Source organism: Zalophus californianus, chromosome 10, assembly GCF_009762305.2.
Source record: "Zalophus californianus isolate mZalCal1 chromosome 10, mZalCal1.pri.v2, whole genome shotgun sequence".
Classification (NCBI taxonomy): Eukaryota; Metazoa; Chordata; class Mammalia; order Carnivora; family Otariidae; genus Zalophus; species Zalophus californianus.
Genome location: NC_045604.1, coordinates 51821478 through 51838786, shown reverse-complemented (window position 1 = coordinate 51838786; position 17309 = coordinate 51821478). Strand labels below are relative to the sequence as shown.

General features: G+C 46.5%; 1 protein-coding gene across 6 annotated transcripts in view; it reads right to left on the bottom strand.

Moving 5' to 3' along the window:
• TNR (tenascin R) overlaps positions 1–17309 on the bottom strand; it is a 424235-nt gene that overhangs the window by 80278 nt on the left and 326648 nt on the right. For 5 of the 6 annotated variants that reach the window (XR_003523289.2, XR_003523290.2, XM_027613061.2 and 2 more), the window contains exons 3-4: positions 7377–7938; positions 4093–4569 (exon numbers count right to left, since the gene is read on the bottom strand). Coding sequence is in view for 4 of the 6 variants with exons in the window: in XM_027613061.2 (XP_027468862.1) it covers positions 4093–4569; positions 7377–7875 (976 nt within the window). In the remaining 2 variants the exon portion in view is untranslated. Of the gene's footprint in view, positions 1–4092; positions 4570–7376; positions 7939–17309 lie in introns of those variants that run through there. The other variant, XM_027613064.2, reaches the window with a different exon arrangement.

Sequence of the window (17309 nt, the reverse complement as noted above, 5' to 3'; positions counted from 1 at the left end):
CTAAGACAGTAAACAATACCACTTTACATTTGCACAGCATTTCACAGTCTATAAAACATGTTCAGATACACCATCTAAATGAAATGTATAAAGTCCTTTAATGGCCGCCCTATGAGGTAGATTGGGTAGATAGAATTGTCCCAACTTTACAAATGGAGAAACTGAGACCCAGGTTAAGGGACTTGCTAAAAGTCAGGGAGTTGGATTAGAATTGGTTCTCAGACCCAGATCTTCTACACTTAGTGTTCTTTCCCCTACAATTTGTAGGACAGGTTACGAATTGTGCCCAATGCCTTTTTTCATTTATACACAGCCATCTAAAGTAAACTACAGTGAAGGAGAGTTCAGACCATTCTTTAAGATATGAATTCCAGACTGGTGCTTATCCTAGAGGTAAGAAACTTATTTTAAAAAGGATTCTCTACTGCCTGCCTCTTGTGATTCAACAAAAATGATTCCAAGTTTCCTAAGTGGGACTTCTCCTGTCATAGTCAAAGAAATGACCATTCCAAATTTCAAGTCATCAACAACTCCTAGGGCACTTGGGACAAGTCAGTGTATTTTTTTTTGGTTCCTTCTTCCAGAAAATAAAGCTAATAATGATAGAAGCAGAGAACATTGGGATTTTAAAGTAAGAAGGGAGTGTAGAAGGATTTTTTATCTTGACAGCTTAACTTGGCAAATTTTTTATCTTGAGACCTGAGCCTGGTGGTAAACACCACCTTCACTTGTGATGATAAAGCAGCAATGGTGTTGTTTGTGGAGGGAGTACTCTTGGGGGCCGTGGCTCAACGGAAGAAGCGATGACCACCGGCACTGGCCCTATAACAGCAGTGTACATTGGGTGTCAGTAATTCTCATAAGATGAAATGATACTGAACTATTAAAAGAGACTGTAGAAGAGCCATATGCCTTGATTCAATGAATTGAGGATGGAAGCAAAGTATTCATAGTCTTACTTTCTTTGGAGTCCCAACTTTGAACTTTGGGGAAAAGCAAGCAGTTTAAAAGGAATACAATGTGACTTGAAAGATTAAAGTTGCCTTATCTGCGAAGATTCCATGCTGTTTACTTTTTAGATCCTGCCTCAGTTGTGCACATATGTGCTGAGAGCAGTTGGAACCAGTTTCACAAAGTGTCTTGCTCCAAGGAGCGAGTAATTTCAGGTGCCAAAGGTTGGGCTGACTGCAGTGTGGGCAGAGGCAGAGGCTGACGTTGATGGATCTCCACAGGTCTGACTGAAGTCCAGGGAACAGCAATCTGGATTGTTTCAAGTCCTGCTCTGGTGGTTCTTTAATCCTGCTGACTCATAGTGAGTTTTGGCCAGTTCACTGGACAGATCCTGTGCTAACCTCCTTCACTGGGGACAGATGTGGACAAATAGTTTGATGTGCTTTCTCCTCCACCTCTAATGCCTTTAAAAAAAAATCATTTGACAGGGCTCAGCTTTCCTATCAAAAGACTATTTCTTTGTGTATGCGGCTTTTACAATTTTTATTTTTCAATTCCGCTCTACTTAGCATCCCAGAGAGGATTAAAGAGTGCTAGAAGTTGGTAGGAGACCAAGGTTCTCATTCTTGCTCTGCCATTAATTAGTGGTCTGGCTCTGGAAAAATCTTTCTGTCTCTCTGGACTGCTGCTTTTTAAATTTGTAAAATGAGAAGCTCAGTGTAGCTTCTCTCTACAGCCTGTTTTGAGTGTTCATATTCATGACTTTTTCGTTCTATTATCTTTACATGGCCAGAGAACAGAGGCAGGAGGGTTGAGATTTTGTCCTGTGGCACACTATGAGCAAAGATCAAGGCTTGGAGTCAAATATAGTGGCCTTGTCGATGCTATTCGGTTGTATCCAAGCTCTGGTGGTTTAGGGGGCTCAGAATGAAGCCCACACAATGGGCAGCTATATGCCGTGGCCTTGCTGAAGAGAAAAGAAGGACTCGTGCAGAGGTATATTTTGTGGATCTCCATGATTTTACCTTCCTTATTCTTCTCTCTCCTGTCCTCACTCCTGCTGGCGAGGAAAGCAGTGATGCCATGGTGTGTGCATCTGGCCAGAAATGTCAAACAGTGGGTAAATAGTCCCCTCTCCCACAGCCTTCTCTCAAAGAGCAAGCAAAGTAGCACTTTAGATAATGACCTAGATACTTCTCTGGAAGAGACCTGTGGTGTTCGGTTTAAAAGGCAGGCATTGAGAGCGGCACCTCTTGCAATGAGTGGTGGCTCTGGGGTTGCTATAGAAACAGGTGGAGGTTATGCAACTGCCCTTCCTCACATGCTTCTGGAACCTGTAAAATAATTCATCTGGGCCTCCTGAAGTCTTCTTCAAACAGCACAGAGGTAACATGTTGGAGATAACATGGGTTCACGGTTTGGACTCCACCCAGTTGTGGTTATGCCAGCAGAGGCTGAATCTTCCCTGAGTGACAAGGTGGGTTTATCTCCAGTTCAGTCTGGATCAAGAATCAGATTAAGATTTTGTTTGCAAATGGACCCATTCTTGTAGAAAAGCAGGATCAGGAATATGGCAGGAATATGGCAGGTTCGTATAGCCGAACAAAGGTCTCTATTAAGAAGCAGGTGGACTACAGAATAGCCATCCAGAGCAATGGCTCAAGCTGACCCTTAGCATCCTCTGCCCCTCACAAAGCCTCATCCTGTGGCTGGAACCCAGGGCCATGCCTCAACCTCCCCTTGCCAGCAACTCCCTTGTGACTTTGGATTCAAACAAGTCTTCACGTAGTGACGAAGCTTAACTTCTGCTTGAATTTTCCTTTGGAACAATTGGTATGACAACTATATGTGTTTTTAGAAAGACATTTCAGTTCAGTAAACAAAATTGGGAGGCTAAATGAAATAATAATATGGAAAAAATGAAGGAACGTGAAAAGATTTTTTTTTCCTAAGCAGTGTGTTACTGTGGTTTTTTCCCCCCATTATTGCCATTGGTCTTTTAAAAGAATTTAAGTTGAAGTCACAGGTGCAGGGACCTTGTTGGACTGGTCTGCTTATCTGGGGGGGATCGCTGGCGATGCTAAAGAACAGAAAGCTAATGAAGCTGACTTCCCAGGAGACAACCCATCAGTAGGTCTAAAGATATTTGATTGTTGTAGTTTTTTATTTTAAGTCCTCCCAGTGGGCACTCTGAACCCACTGTTACAGATTCAATCATAAACGGAAAGGATCAAGATCAATCACATAACCTGATACACAAACAAAACGTATCAGCAAGAGTCACTGCTTCAGTCAGAAAAAGATGAGCAATAACAGTGAAATGATGAAAATCATCTAATTTTAGGAAAAAAACTCCAGTGAGATATTAATATTTTCCACTCTGCTGGATTTAGATCTTCATTTCAGGATATCACCTTTGTATCAGTTTCCACAGCGTTAGACTACGTATGGGTTCCAATTTGCTCAATGTCATCCAGAGCAAAATGAGTCACAGCCTTTTAATATTCTGTACTGATTGTTAGAATGTAAGTTGCTGCTTGATGACTTTAGGATTTTATTCCTGTTTACATTTAATTCCTTGCCTATAAATGATTTTTTTCCGTGTGGACACTAGATCATTTCATCAATTAGTAAGACCTTGTAATATATAAGTTATGAAATAACTAGAGTGCCTAGCTAGTCTTTTTATCATAGACCAAGCACCTCTTGTGCAGTAGCATTGGAAAAGTTCCTGTCCCTGGAGTATAGCAACAGGCAAGGGGGATACCTGGGGGCAGGTGGAGCTCTCAGAAGCCCCCTGACCTAGAGAGTTGCCTTGCCTAAGGTGGTACCATGGCATGACTCTCTGCTTTCCTCCACCGCAAGGACAGTGGAGTGCTGTCACTGTTACTAGCACTGGCCCTGCTCAGTCTCAGGGGTAAGATCCAGCTTTCAGCCTAAATTTGACCTTTTATGGTGTCTGTCTTTTCCTCCTTGAGTCCGCCTCATCAACTGTGACCGACTTAAGAAATTGGCTCTCTTGGAAAGCAAATGAGCACAACCCAATTGGGAATTCGTTTGCACGAAGTACATCCTCCCTCCCATCTCTCTTTCCACCTCTGGTTAGTTTGCCAAACGCCCTATGCAGCCCCCCTTTCCTACCTGCCGAGCAGTCAGGGCCCTGGTAGCCGTCTTCACAGAAGCAGAGCCCTTCCTGGCAGTGTCCTCGCCCGCTGCAGGCATTCAGACACTGCCGCTGACTGCAGTCGTCCCCCACGTAGCCTTCCTGGCAGAAGCAGGTGCCATTGGCACATCTTCCCTTCCCTGAACAGTCCCCCGGGCACCTCAGCTCGCTGCAGTCCTCGCCTGTGTAGGGCTCTTCACAGACACACTCTCCATCCACGCAGAGTCCCCGGGAGCTGCAGTCTGTAGGGCACCGGAGCTCAGAGCAGTCGCCCCCGCTGTACTCGCTGTCACAGACGCACTGGCCGTCCACACACACGCCCCGGCTGGAGCAGCCCAGTGGACAGTAGGGCTCTGAGCAGTTCTGGCCGAACCAGCCTTCATTGCAGATGCAGCCGCAGGACTGGAGGCTGAAATTGCCATGGCCGCTGCAGTGAGGGATGTAGTCCAGTTGTCCTGGAAGAGTCAAGGAGGAGGTCAAAGGGCAGCAGCGGCACCTCCTGTAAGTGGCGCATGGGGAGGGGTGGACAGAGACCTCTCCTCGCTCTCTGGTCAGATTTGTGTGGCTGACAGTCAAGCTCAACCTAGTTTGGTACATATCCAATTTCATAACTATTTTCACCCAATCTGGGTTGCCTGTATCTAGCACAGTGCTGGGGGCAAGGATGAATGAGATCTGGCCCCTTGTCCTCCAGGAGCTCACCTTCAGTGTGTCTTAGCTTGGGTTCCCTAGAAGTAGACCTTGGATGAGAACTCAGGTCAAGGGGACTTACTAGAAAGTGCTCCCAGGAGAAACTGGTCAGAGAGACGGGGAGATTGGGGAGGGAGGAGCTCAAGCCAGGGCTCGTTAACAGGCGAAGTCTCAGGGAGGATAAACCAGGTTTAATCCTGCAGAATGCTCTGGCCATAGCACAGGTCACACCTCACCATGGCTTACGGGCTGTCCTGGGGTGGTGTAAATGTTCCAGCTCTTCCCTTGTCTCCTCGGGCAAGCCAAGGAGGTTCCCTCAGCTCAAGGATAGTCCCTGACAAAGATGCCCAGGAGCTGGCTGTGGGGACTGATGGAGACCCAAGGGGATGTAGACTGAGTGCTGAGTCTGCTATGCAGGGCAAGATCATATGTGCTACAGACCATCTTGCTCCCTCTCCTTCCTGCCATCTAGCTAACTTGGCTCATTTATCACAACTCAGCACCAGGGTCACTTCTAAGGCTTCCCAGAATTTCAGCCTCATTTAGTTACTCTTTGCTGTGACCTTTTTGGATTCTAGGCATATCTCTGTCCTAGCCCTTACCACACCTTAACTACAGGGGTTAATTTATCTGTCTAGCATGAGTCAAATACACTAATAAAGCAAACATGAGCCCAGTACCTGCTTGGCATCCTTCTCTGCACTTGGCTCTGGGGAGATGAAGTTAAGCAAATTATATCCTTTTTTTTTCATAAAGATTTTATTTATTTATTTGAGAGAAAGAATGAGAGAGAGAGAGAGAGAGAGAGAGCACATGAGAGGGGGGAGGATCAGAGGGAGAAGCAGACTCCCTGCCGAGCAGGGAGCCTGATGCGGGACTCGATCCCGGGACTCCAGGATCATGACCTGAGCTGAAGGCAGTCGCTTAACCAACTGAGCCACCCAGGCGCCCAAGTTATATCCTTTTATAATTCTGCCACTTTACCTGGCCCCGTGGTCTGAAAGGACACCAGGCTGACATTGCTTTAATGTAGTTTTTGCTCGTGGATTTTTTTCACATCTGCCAGGGAGCCTGATGGGAGGCTGGGAGAAAGCCCACTCAGAAGCTACCCGGCTTCTTGGGCAGCGAAGAGTTCATGTACGCGGACACCTATAACATCCCTGTATTCCTCAGCTCTGCTGAAAAGGCAAACTGGCCTGAAAGTTCTCACCGAAGAATGGGAAGAACTAGAAGAATGGGAGATGGAATGACTGGGCTTTCTCTTCTTCACATTGTTTATTTATAGTTTTGGTTATAAGGATGAGAAAGAGGTGAGAAAACTTGTGAAACATTTCACCACGCAGAAACTGCCCCTAATTTTGGTGTGTCTCAGGATGAACATGTCTGATACCCCTCTGGACATGCAGGTCATCCATGCCCTGTTACATGTCATCCCTGCCACCTCCCGCCTCTGCCCTGTGAAAGCCTTGAGACACCAGACCCTACAGAGGTGAAAACTGGAACCCAAGATAGTTAAGATGAATCCCTTTTCTCATTAAAGAATGAATGGCATGGGTCTAAGATACCTTCTGGGTGAAAGGACCAAGCACAAAAGGGGACTAACACAATTTTTATTTATTAAGGGTCAGCTGATAGCTGTTGAATATATGATGCTTACCAGAAGTCAGCCTTTCATCTGAATAGCCCAAATTTTATATGTAATAATCCCTATCATTGTATAGTCTATCAACATCTTTAGGTGGGAAGGAAGGCAGGGGTTATATAGCTTGCTTAAATACCAGCTAGTAAGTAGCAGAGCCAGGATTTGAACTCAGGGAGTCTGTCTCTGAAGATGTAATGACTTCTCCCAGAGAGGTCAAAATAGTAATTCCTAAGTGTTTCTAGTCAGGGGGTGGGTGAGGCGAGAGGTAAATCTCCTGGACCCTCAGCCTTTGGGGGCGTGGAATCAGTTCTGCAAATGTGTGTGAGTCTGGGCGCGCGCACACGTGAGCAGGTGTTTGTGCATGCATGCGCACCCACGCGTGTGTCTGTGGAGGGAGCTGAAACCTGCATCTTGCGGGAGAAGATGGGAACAGGTCCTCTGAGACCTTAATGACTATCATTTACTCAGATGGGAGAGAGGCTGTGGCTGAGCGAACAGAGCACCTGCGTTCTCTAGTCCCTGAGGTTAACATGGAGAGGTATCAATTCAACAGCCTGTGAAAACCAAAGATGAATGAAGACAGACACCAAATTCCCTGCTCGCCACAGAAGTTGCTGCGCTGAACCGATGTACCATTACCTGACTCATGCCCCCCAAATCAGGTTAATGTATTTCAAACTGGCTGAGCAGTGTAGAGAATCCCTGCCCCGATTCCCCCGGGAAGGACCGCATTTAGATCTGAGATGTAGTAGCGGAGAGCTGCGGAGAGCTGCAGAGGAGCCGACTAGAGCACAGAGGAGCGCACTTTTCCCTCCGTGCGAGGAGGAGGTGCAGGATTTCGCGGGAGGGGCTGCTCACCCCTGGCGCACTGTCCCCCATCCCCCCGCGCCTCGGCTGCCCCTGGTGGACCCGAGAGCTCCCAGCCCTTACCTGTGGCTGCACTTTCTGGGCAGCAGTTGCTGGTGCACTGGTCCCGGAGCAGCGACACCTCCCTCTCCAGCATCTCGATCCGGCTCAGCAGCTCCTGCAGCACCCGGGCCGAGCCGGCACACGGGCAGGCCTTTTTGGGGAGGTTGATCCTGTGCGTGAAGGTGACCTGGCTCTCGTGGTCTGAGGTCTGGCCCGTGTACTCTGCCAGCGCCTCGTCTTCAGCACTCACCTCCTGCTCGGCAGAGGCCTCCAGCCCCGAGGAGCAGAGGCTATCCAGGGGCACGTTAATGTTGTACACGTGGTTGAAGACCATAGGCTGCTCTTTGCCCGATGCGTTGTATTTGGCCACCCCTCCTCCCTCCTCCACCGCCTGTCTCTGGACTCTTTCAGTGGTGACCTCCAGCTGACACTCCGAGGGTTTGAGCAGAGAGCCCAGAAGGATCAGGTTGACGCCAATGAGCATGTTCTTCAGGACCACGGTTTCCCCATCCACCCCCATCCTCTCAGCCAGAGCTCCCGGGTCAAGACCAGCCTGCAGCGCACAGCGCAGAGTTGTGGGAATCTGCAAGAGAAACCGAGGAACCAGATGACCCCTGAGAGCTGTGTAGAGCACCACGGCTGGGCACAATCCTACAAAGCTAAAGAATAGGCAGTTAAGATTTTCCACAGGGAGGTTGGGAAGGGACAGTAGCTACCAGGGTCACAGAAGCCCAGAACTTTGTCCCCAAGAGGGATGGATTCCTGAAAATGGACACTGCTTCTGCAGGAGGACATTTTGATTTCCCAAAAGGCTTACCTAGAATGCACGTTTCCAAGCCCCATGGTGGGCAAGTAGCCCCAGCACAGTGGACCTGTGAAGACTGACAACTGGGGCTTGGTGGATAGGCTATTCTTCCAAGGAGAGCTCAGAGCTTCCTTTCACATCTGGGTGAAAAGGGTACCACGGAGCCTCAGGCTTACCCTCATATTTTCCCACATATTTATTAGCAAGGGGCCCCGCCAGCCACTTCAAAATAACTTATTAACTCCTCTAAGTTCATGTATTCAATAAGAGTTGACTTTAGAATAACAAACCAGGCAGATAATATAGTTCCAGGTAATTGTGGTTGTTAATAATCCTTGGTACATTTGTGATTATTGGGGACTGTGTGAGCAGAACTTTCTTTTAATCTTCTCATTAGTTTAGTCCCGGTGCTTTGTGACCACGGGGTGCCTTTCTTCCGAGGTCCTGTTTAAATTGCTAAAATAATGAATTAGCTCCTCTGCTGATTACCTAGTCACCAAAACCCACAGAGGACGATAAATTTACTGTAATGCAAATCAGTTTTACAGAAATTATATTTCTTTTTTATCCCCTATGTAAAAGAGGAAAGAGGCTTACAAACTTTGGTTTTAAAGGTAGTGTTAGAGCTTCTAAGAAGATTAAGGACGGAGGGATGGAGTAAGGCTAGCTCGGACTCAGAGAAGACATGAATGATGGCTAATGCCTACTGATGGTGCTCGGTGTCCAGACAGCACTGTGTACCTTGCACATGATATTCCTGGCCCTTGGGACAGCCCTAGGAGGGGGCCTGGTGATTATCCCCATCTCATGATGGAGGCAATTCTTCCTGGAGAGGTTAAGATTTGAATGCAGGCCTGACTGACTTTCACAGCCTGAAATCCTGTGTTCCTAACTGCTCTAGTGCTTTTCTTGACAAGCATGTTCAATTTTCTGTTGTCTCTGATGGCAGTTGTGTTAATTCTAGGATCTTCCCGGGAATATTGAGATTAAAAAGTTTTGCTATGGTCAGATCCAGTGTTCCTTCCTCCATGAAGCCTCCTCCTCTCACCTTTTCCTTCCTGTCGCTTCATCTGCTCTCCCCAGTGAGGCAAAGTTAAGCCCCTCTGACAGCATTTCTCAAGCTAGACCTATGTCTCCTTTGCCTGGTTCTCCCCACCTGGACTGCTAAATCGATTCTCATCAGACCACGTCTTATCTGCAGCATTTGACATGTGCCTAGGGCAGCAGAAGTGCTCAGTACGTGGCTGTTGGATGAATGAATGGACGCCTGGAAGGATGAATAAACAGATGAATTAATGAGTGAATGCCCAGTGAGCAAAGGGCTGAATCATTCTCCAACTTATTTTATCTCTTTCCATTATCCTCAGGTTATTCACTATTCTTGTCCCTTTCAGTTCAACTGAATAATGTCTGAGGGTCAATTTTGGTAGGAGTAATCTGTATTACTAGTATAAAACCCATGTCTCATTACTCAGCCTTTATGTTATATATTAGACCATAACTGGATATGGTCCCTGTTTCCAATATGAAGAGGAAACAGAGCAGAGCTGTTAAGATCATGGACACTGGAGCCAGAATGTCTGGGTTCAGACCCAGCTCCTTCACTTTCTAGCTGTAGGTAAATCATTTCACCCATTTCTCTATCTATACAGTGGGGATTATAACAGTACATGCCTGTAGTAGTGATTTTTGATGTAGTGAATTGTACTGATGATTGAGTTTTTATCTGTATAATACCTACCTAGTACCTGGCGTTAATTAAAATAAATACATATGGTTTGCAGACAAGTAGAATAATAGTTCTGATTCTTCCCCTATCCAAGGACTGCCCTGAAATCACTGAAACATGCGAGAAGTCTCATCCATTAGTGGACAGCAGGAAAGCCCAAACTTAGCATACCTTTGTTCGAACAAGGGTAGGTTCTTGGAGTAATGTGGGAGGTGGCGATCCACTGACCACATCCAGACGAGGTAAATCAACCTCGGGGTTAGATGAAGTGACGTGTCTGAACCAAATTACCTTCATGGCTGTCAACTCTTTCCAAGGCCCTCAATCTAAGGTGCTACTGACTCTCCATTTCCAGGTACCCAACCATTGCCTTTTTGGAGGGTCAATTCTGCCCCTTCTATCACTGAAAGCTCCCCAGGAACAGCTCTGCTATCAGTCACTGAGACTCACTCTCACACTGAAGGCTGAGGAGACTTAGCTATCTCTTTTACTCAACAACGTTGGTTTCTCTGATCCGTGTTGCTATTGCTGAATAGCTTTTTTTTTTTTTTAAACCCAGGAACTGTAAAATTATCATGTAAAACCCATAGCATGTAATGTAGATTTTTTTGCACATAGTTGACCCTCAATAAATAAGTGAACAAATAAATTATGTTATAACTGGACAGGAAGGCAAGTGATAGGAAAATTAAAAGGGAAAAATGTCAGGTCCTACACTTAGATCCAAAGCAACAACTACAAAAGTATCTATGGAGAGAAAGTTTTAGCTTTCTCTGAACAACACCTAAGATCCTAGTCAATAACCAAACTTATTATGAGTCAGTTGACAGCGTGTTATTTGTAACCTCCAAAATCTTATTTAAATTTAGGTTTTATGAATTAAAATACAGAATAAAGGAGAAGCAAGGGGCTGTTTCACTCTCTACTGCACTGATCATTGATCACTTCTGGGTGGCCAGGATGTTGAAGGGACTCAGTCTTGTCATATGAGAGGGAGGAATTTGGCATTGAACCCAGAGCAGTGAAGACTCAGGAGGTACACTGTTTCCTTTATCATTCATTTGACAGATATTTATTGAGTACCTACCATATGCTGGTTCCTTCATTCAGGGAAGTTGCATTCAAGTGTGTTTGTATGTATGTGTCAGGAGGAGGACAAACAATAAATTGTAAAAATAATCGTGTGCAGGTAGTTCTTGCTTTTTGAGAGTTTGCATTATGCCACCTTGCACTCAGGAGAGACCTATATTAGTTCCACAAAGGGTTTTCGCATTTGGGAAATTGGGCAAAAAGCAAAAATAGTGTTCAGCATTGATTCTTCAGTACACCATGATAGAGGCAGTGCATACCCCAAGCAGCGAGACGGGTGCCCCCCTGCTCCTTCCTGGGGACAACACTCAGCATCTCATCATCAAGTCGTGAGAGCTTTGAACTGTGTCTGTGAGCATCTGTGCTTTATCTCAATTTATTTTGTGCATCCATTAGCAAGATGTATCCCAAGGTATTAGAAAAGCCCAACGGAGGTTATTTTTTGGGTCTTGGAAGGTTCAAAAACTTTTCCACATAAATTAATAGTACATCCTTCTTCTCTTTATGCCATTTCAACTTATGAAAGCTTTCATAGGGACACTCTACTTCCAGATAGCAGGGAAACCTGTATATCATATATAATGTATCATACAAAGCATAGCATATGGTATTTAATGTATGATGATCTAACATTCATTTGTGGGTTTTTGTATCAGCAAGTGGCAAATGGAGGGGAATAAAAGATGAGGGGCCAGGGCACTAACAGGGCAGAAGGAGTAGGGCACGGTCAGGGAAGGATTCTTTGAGAAGGTGACAGCTGAGCAGAGACCTCAAAGAAGTGGAATGGTGAGCCAAGCAGATGGTGGAGGAACAGCATTTCAGAGACAGGGAACAGCAAATGTGAGGGCTCTGAGGCAGGAGCCGGACTTTGAGGAACAGTTTGAGGAACAGTGAGACTGTGGCCAAGCAAATGAAGGAGCAGATGTGGGGAGATGTCAGAGAGATAGTGGGGCCAGGTCAGATATGGCCCTTGTAAACCACTGTAAGGACTTTGTCTTTTATTGTAGCTATATGGTTACTCTTTTAAAATGCATCCCCAACAAAACATTTCTTATGACCCAGTCCCTATTCTTTTTTTTTAAAGATTTTATTTATTTATTTGAGAGAGATAGAAAGATAGAGCATGAGCAGGGGGAGGGACAGAGAGAGGGAGAGGGAGAAGCAGCTCTCCACTGAGCAGGGAGCCAGATGCGGAGCTGGATCCCAGGACTCTGGGATCATGACCTGAGCCCAACGCTCATGCTTAACCGACTGAGCCACCCAGGTGCCCCCCCAGTCCCTATTCTTGAGAAACTCTCAGTTTGTGGAGAAGATGAAAACACAATAAATAGAATAACAGTGTGATGTGATAATTATGATGACCAACACATACACAGAATGCCCAGAGAGGGCTGCAGGTAATATGACTCAGTCAGGGGTAGCAGGGACAGCTAGAGATGGGGTAGCATAATTGTCAGTGCCCTTTGCCAAGGACTTCTGGCCCGGCTTTCCAGACATGGTAGGACTACATTTTCTGGCCTCCTTTTGGTTCAGTGCGGCCATGCTACTAGGACTGGCCGGTCAGTTCTGAGGAAGTGATGTGTGTCACTTCCGGGTTGGTGCGTTCAGTGCTGATGAGAAACACTCCAGAGCTCTCTCCCTCCTGTAGTGGCTAGCAGGGTTCAAGACGGTGGCTATTTCTCAGTCTGGGACCCTGAGTGACGACAACAAACACAGTGCCCCCTGCTGACCCACAACGAATGGGCAGTATGTGTGGGGGAAATAATCTTTCGGTTTTTGAAGCACAGATTTTGGTATTGTTTTTTTCCCACAGCATAACCTAGCCTATCAGGAGATGATACTAAACTGGATTACTCTTTAGGTAGAGAAAGCAGAAGTGCGTCATGTGCGAAAGACATCACATTTGCTAAAACTCCGACGTGTGTTTTAGTAAACAAACATTTAGCAAACAAACATCGTGCACGCACTTGCTTAATCAATGTAAGTATTTGAAAGACCGTGGAAGGCTGAAGGATTGGACTTTTATTTGGCAAAAGGTCCAAGGGAAGTAGTTTCCCCCAAGTGGGGTAATCTATAAGGAAACCGATTTTGGCTCCATATGAAGAATAGCTTTTCTAACAGTCAGAACTACTGTGTTGTCGTGGTGGGTAGTGAGTTCCCTGTCACCAGATGTATTTAGGCACAAGTGGAAAGAATACTTAATAAGAATGCTGAAGATGGGCTTTCAAGCATTACGTGAGAGGATGAACTAGAATGGACATTACAATCTCCTTGTTCCTGACACTTTATGAATTCATGGTCTCATGTGGCTTTGAGAAGGCTACTCACTATAAAACTGCATTAGTGTCCTAGGCCTGTCACAAATCACCACAACTGAGTAACTTAAAATTATAGGACTTTATTGTCTCACAGTTCTGGAGACCAGAAGTCCAAAATCAAGGTGTCATCATGGTTGGTGTCTTCTGAGTGCTCTGAGGGAAAATCTATACTCCTCGCCTAGCTGGCAGTCCCTGGCTTGTTGATGGGCCACTCCAATTCCCGCCTCCATTGTCATATTGTCTTCTCTGTGTCTTCACATGGTCATCATCAGTCACATTGGATTGGGGGCCCATCACTTCAGTATGACCTCATCTTAACTACGTCTGCAATGACCCTCTTTCCAAATAATGTCACATTTTGAGGTACTGGGGGTGAGAACTTCACCATATATTCTTTGTAGGACACGATTCAACCCATAACAAAACCAACAGTGAATTGGGCATTTACCAGGCAACAAGCTAAGCATTTTTCTTATATTCTTGTATTCATTCCTGACAATAATCCTATAAACTAGGGAGGAGTGATATTTAGGAGTCAAGATATTGAGCAACTGGCTTGGCTCGGGCCACAGCCAATCAGAAGAAAGCACCAATCAGTCAGACCCTCTGTAAACAACCATTAGGGAGGGCTCTGCGGTGATTTTGCTAACATGCTAGGTCCTCTTTCTTTCCATTATTCGAGAGGAGGAAAATGAGCTTTAGGAAAGGCTAAGGAATTTGACCAAGATTGCACAGCTAATGAACAGAGGAGCCAAGACTGAACCCAGATCTTGCTGACCATAGTCTGTATTCCTAACTACTGTTTTCAGCCAGTTTTAATTAGTGGCCACACACCATTCTCATGAAAAGACTCAGAGCTCTTAAAAATCAACACTCTCCTCTCCCGGAATCAGATTTAGGACATCTTGACAGCGATGACTTTTAGCTTAATGTTTTCCCCACCAATGCAGGCAGCTACCCTAGAAACCGCGTTAGTCTTTCTGGCTGGAGGGAAGGCTTGTCTGATGGGCTTTTTATTTAAAAGTGCCCAGCCTCCACCGTGTCCCAAAGAATCAAGAACAATTCTAAACCAGTAAACCTTGATCTTAGAGGAGTTAGGGGACATCTTAAAAACTTGTCCTTTCCAAGGAGTTATGGAGACCAGGGCCCACCTGGCTCAGCCACAAGCACACCCCAGACCACACCGCAGGTCCTTCTGTTTCTCTCTTGTGTCTACACTTCCATGTGGCTTCCATGGCTGTTCTGGGGGCAGGCAGAGACAGACGGTGGAGTGAATGGCATGCAGGGCTCCATTTTTCTCACTTCATCTGATGTTGCTGAAGGGCAAGCGGAATGAAACGGACGTTTATTTAATGCTGACTGACTAAATATGCCCTTAGTTGGGCTAAGCTCATGTCACTTCATTATTTCCAAGTGGCTTTTCTTTCTCGCGTCCCTGAAACCTTCATCCTCTACCTCTACCTCCTATTCCAACAAAGAATGTTGACCGTTCTGCATGCAGTCTCTCTCCGTGGTGCTTTTCAGGGAAGCTGGCAGACAGGACCTTGCAGCTTCCTCTGAGGAAGGCCTGGCCTCATCCCGTGGCATATCCATGAGTGCTTGCATTCAACAAGCTTGTCTCCTGTAGAGGGGTCCCACCTGCTCTCAGACCCATGACCTGGCTTCGGTGCGAGGTGGTGGCATCATCTGTAAGCTAGATGCAAAATCTGTTATCAGAGGTGACCTAGGCTGGAGGGGACCAGTAGAGCCTCCTCATCCCCTCACGGTCTCCCTACCTCTCAGATGGCTCATCCAACTACAACTAATAAGACTCCAACACTAGGACCACAATGGGCTGGTCAGAGCGGTGATGCATATGAGTGTCCGGGGGGGACAGGAGGAGAAAGCAGGGGAGGTGGAGGAGGAAACACAGGAAAGGCGTCAAGCTGGCGAGAGGCTCAGACAAGACTTCTAGAGGCAGAGAAAGCAAATGTAGACCTGAGGGACAGATGATACACCCGGGCCTCAGTGATACACCAGCATTTGTGAGCAAGACAGATAGCTAATGATCCTCTGAACAAGAGTGCAATAGAGTTGCAGTAATTCGATAGATTGATACTGAGGGAATCCGTGCGGGGCCATTGATTCATTTCCTCCACCCCGCTTCCTTATCAGTGCAATTTTCGGGGCCGGCACCAGAGGTGTCTCCGGGTAATTTGTATGAGGCGGAGAGCAGGCCGGTCCTCCAGGCGAGCTGGTACCCTGTGGCTGAAGTGCTTGCTCCTCTCCGGAGACCTGCGGGCAGAGCCTGCTCACCCAGCTCTCCTGGAGCACCTGCCCCAGCTGAAGCTGGTCTTCAGGGGCTCTTCCTTCCCTTGGCCTCCTCTGCAGGCCCTCCCCTGGCTTTCTTTTTTCACCTTGAGATGCTTTGTGGTGGTTATGGAAAAACAGGCACAGAGAAGGGAGAGGAGAGCTGGTCTCCAGAAGGTGGGGGTGTGGGGTGGGAAAGGACAGGGAGGTGACCAAGAGGAAAAGCCACTTGTCACTCACACAGAAGCTATGCTTTTGGGGTTTTCCTTTTTCCTTTTCTTTCCCCCCCAACCCCGAGATTTAGAGAGGAGATGTGAGAGATGAAGATGGGTGGAAATACCTCAGGAAAAAACGCCAGGAGAGAAAAAAATGAGTGTGTGGGTTGTTGGGCTGGTGAGCAGAGGTGATCTCCTGGGGTGGGCGGCCAGAACTCTGTTTGGATTTTCTAGCTTCTGCCAAACTTAGTCCCCACTCTGTCCCTGGGGGGAATTTATAAACCAGAACTGTATCTGTGGAAAAATGACACTCTTTTTTGTACCTTTTTTTTTTTTTTTTGTAAGAATTAGTTTAAAAATAGTTCCCTCCCTGACGTTGGGATGTTCTGTCACTCGGAGAAAGAGGGTAATTATGAGAGACGAGGGTGTAATGTGATTACAGGCGGCCCCATTGTGTCTGCAGAGGCACAGCCCGGGCTAGGGGAGGGCTCCGAGCCCGCAGTCTCCCTCAGCACTGCGCCCTTATTGAGCCTGTCAGATTTCTGAAAAGAACCCGAGAGCAGAAAACTCCCCGCAGACAGGGCCCGTGGCTGGCCCCGAGCTGTCAGGAAGGACACGCAGTGGTGCGGGGTGGCGGGGGAGGAGACGCGGGGCCAGGCCGGCTGTCACCTGCCACCCGGCCTGGCCGGCGCCCGTTCCTGAGGGGTGAACGTTCGCCTCGCCGTGCCCCCCGCCTGAGCATCAGCAGGGAGGGTCTGCTGTCTCGAATCCCACGGAGCCACATTCGCTTTTCGGCACAAATGGTCAGCCCAGGACGTGGGTGACTTTGTGTCAGAGCGGATTAGAGAAACCGCGGTGGCTGGGACGGGCAGTCTGGCTTCTGGCTCCCCGCCTGGCTCGGTCTGGCGCTACCTCCGAGCACTCTACCTGGCCTGACCGCCCAGAGCTACGCCTTCTTCACCTGAAGCATGGGGTCTTGAGTATCAGTCATGGGAATATTACCAAATGATTAATAAAATCTCAGGATCGGAAGGGAGTATGAGGTCATCCCGGGTTGAATTCCCACTTTAAAATACAGGTGGCTGGGCAAGTCTTACCCCCTCCACACCCGCCCGCCCCCTCCCCCGCAGACAGCACTGATTTCCTTCCATGCTTGCCCATGATTTTTGGTAAAGGGAGATTCCATTTAGCTGAGAATGTATCCAATTTTTATAGATCCTCAATAATTCTGTATTTGAACATATATATGTATGTAATATGTTAATAGATTTTAATGTAGTAATATATTATGTTGATTAATACATTAATAATATTTTATAGCAACTGTAGGATATTTGAAAATATATAATATAAAATATTAATAATGACCTAATATATTGCATGTTAACATATACTATGATTATCATATACTAATTATTATATTGTAATATATTAACAATATTACTATAATGCAATAATATATAATACCATAATATATTATAATATAATAAAATATATATTTATTTTTGA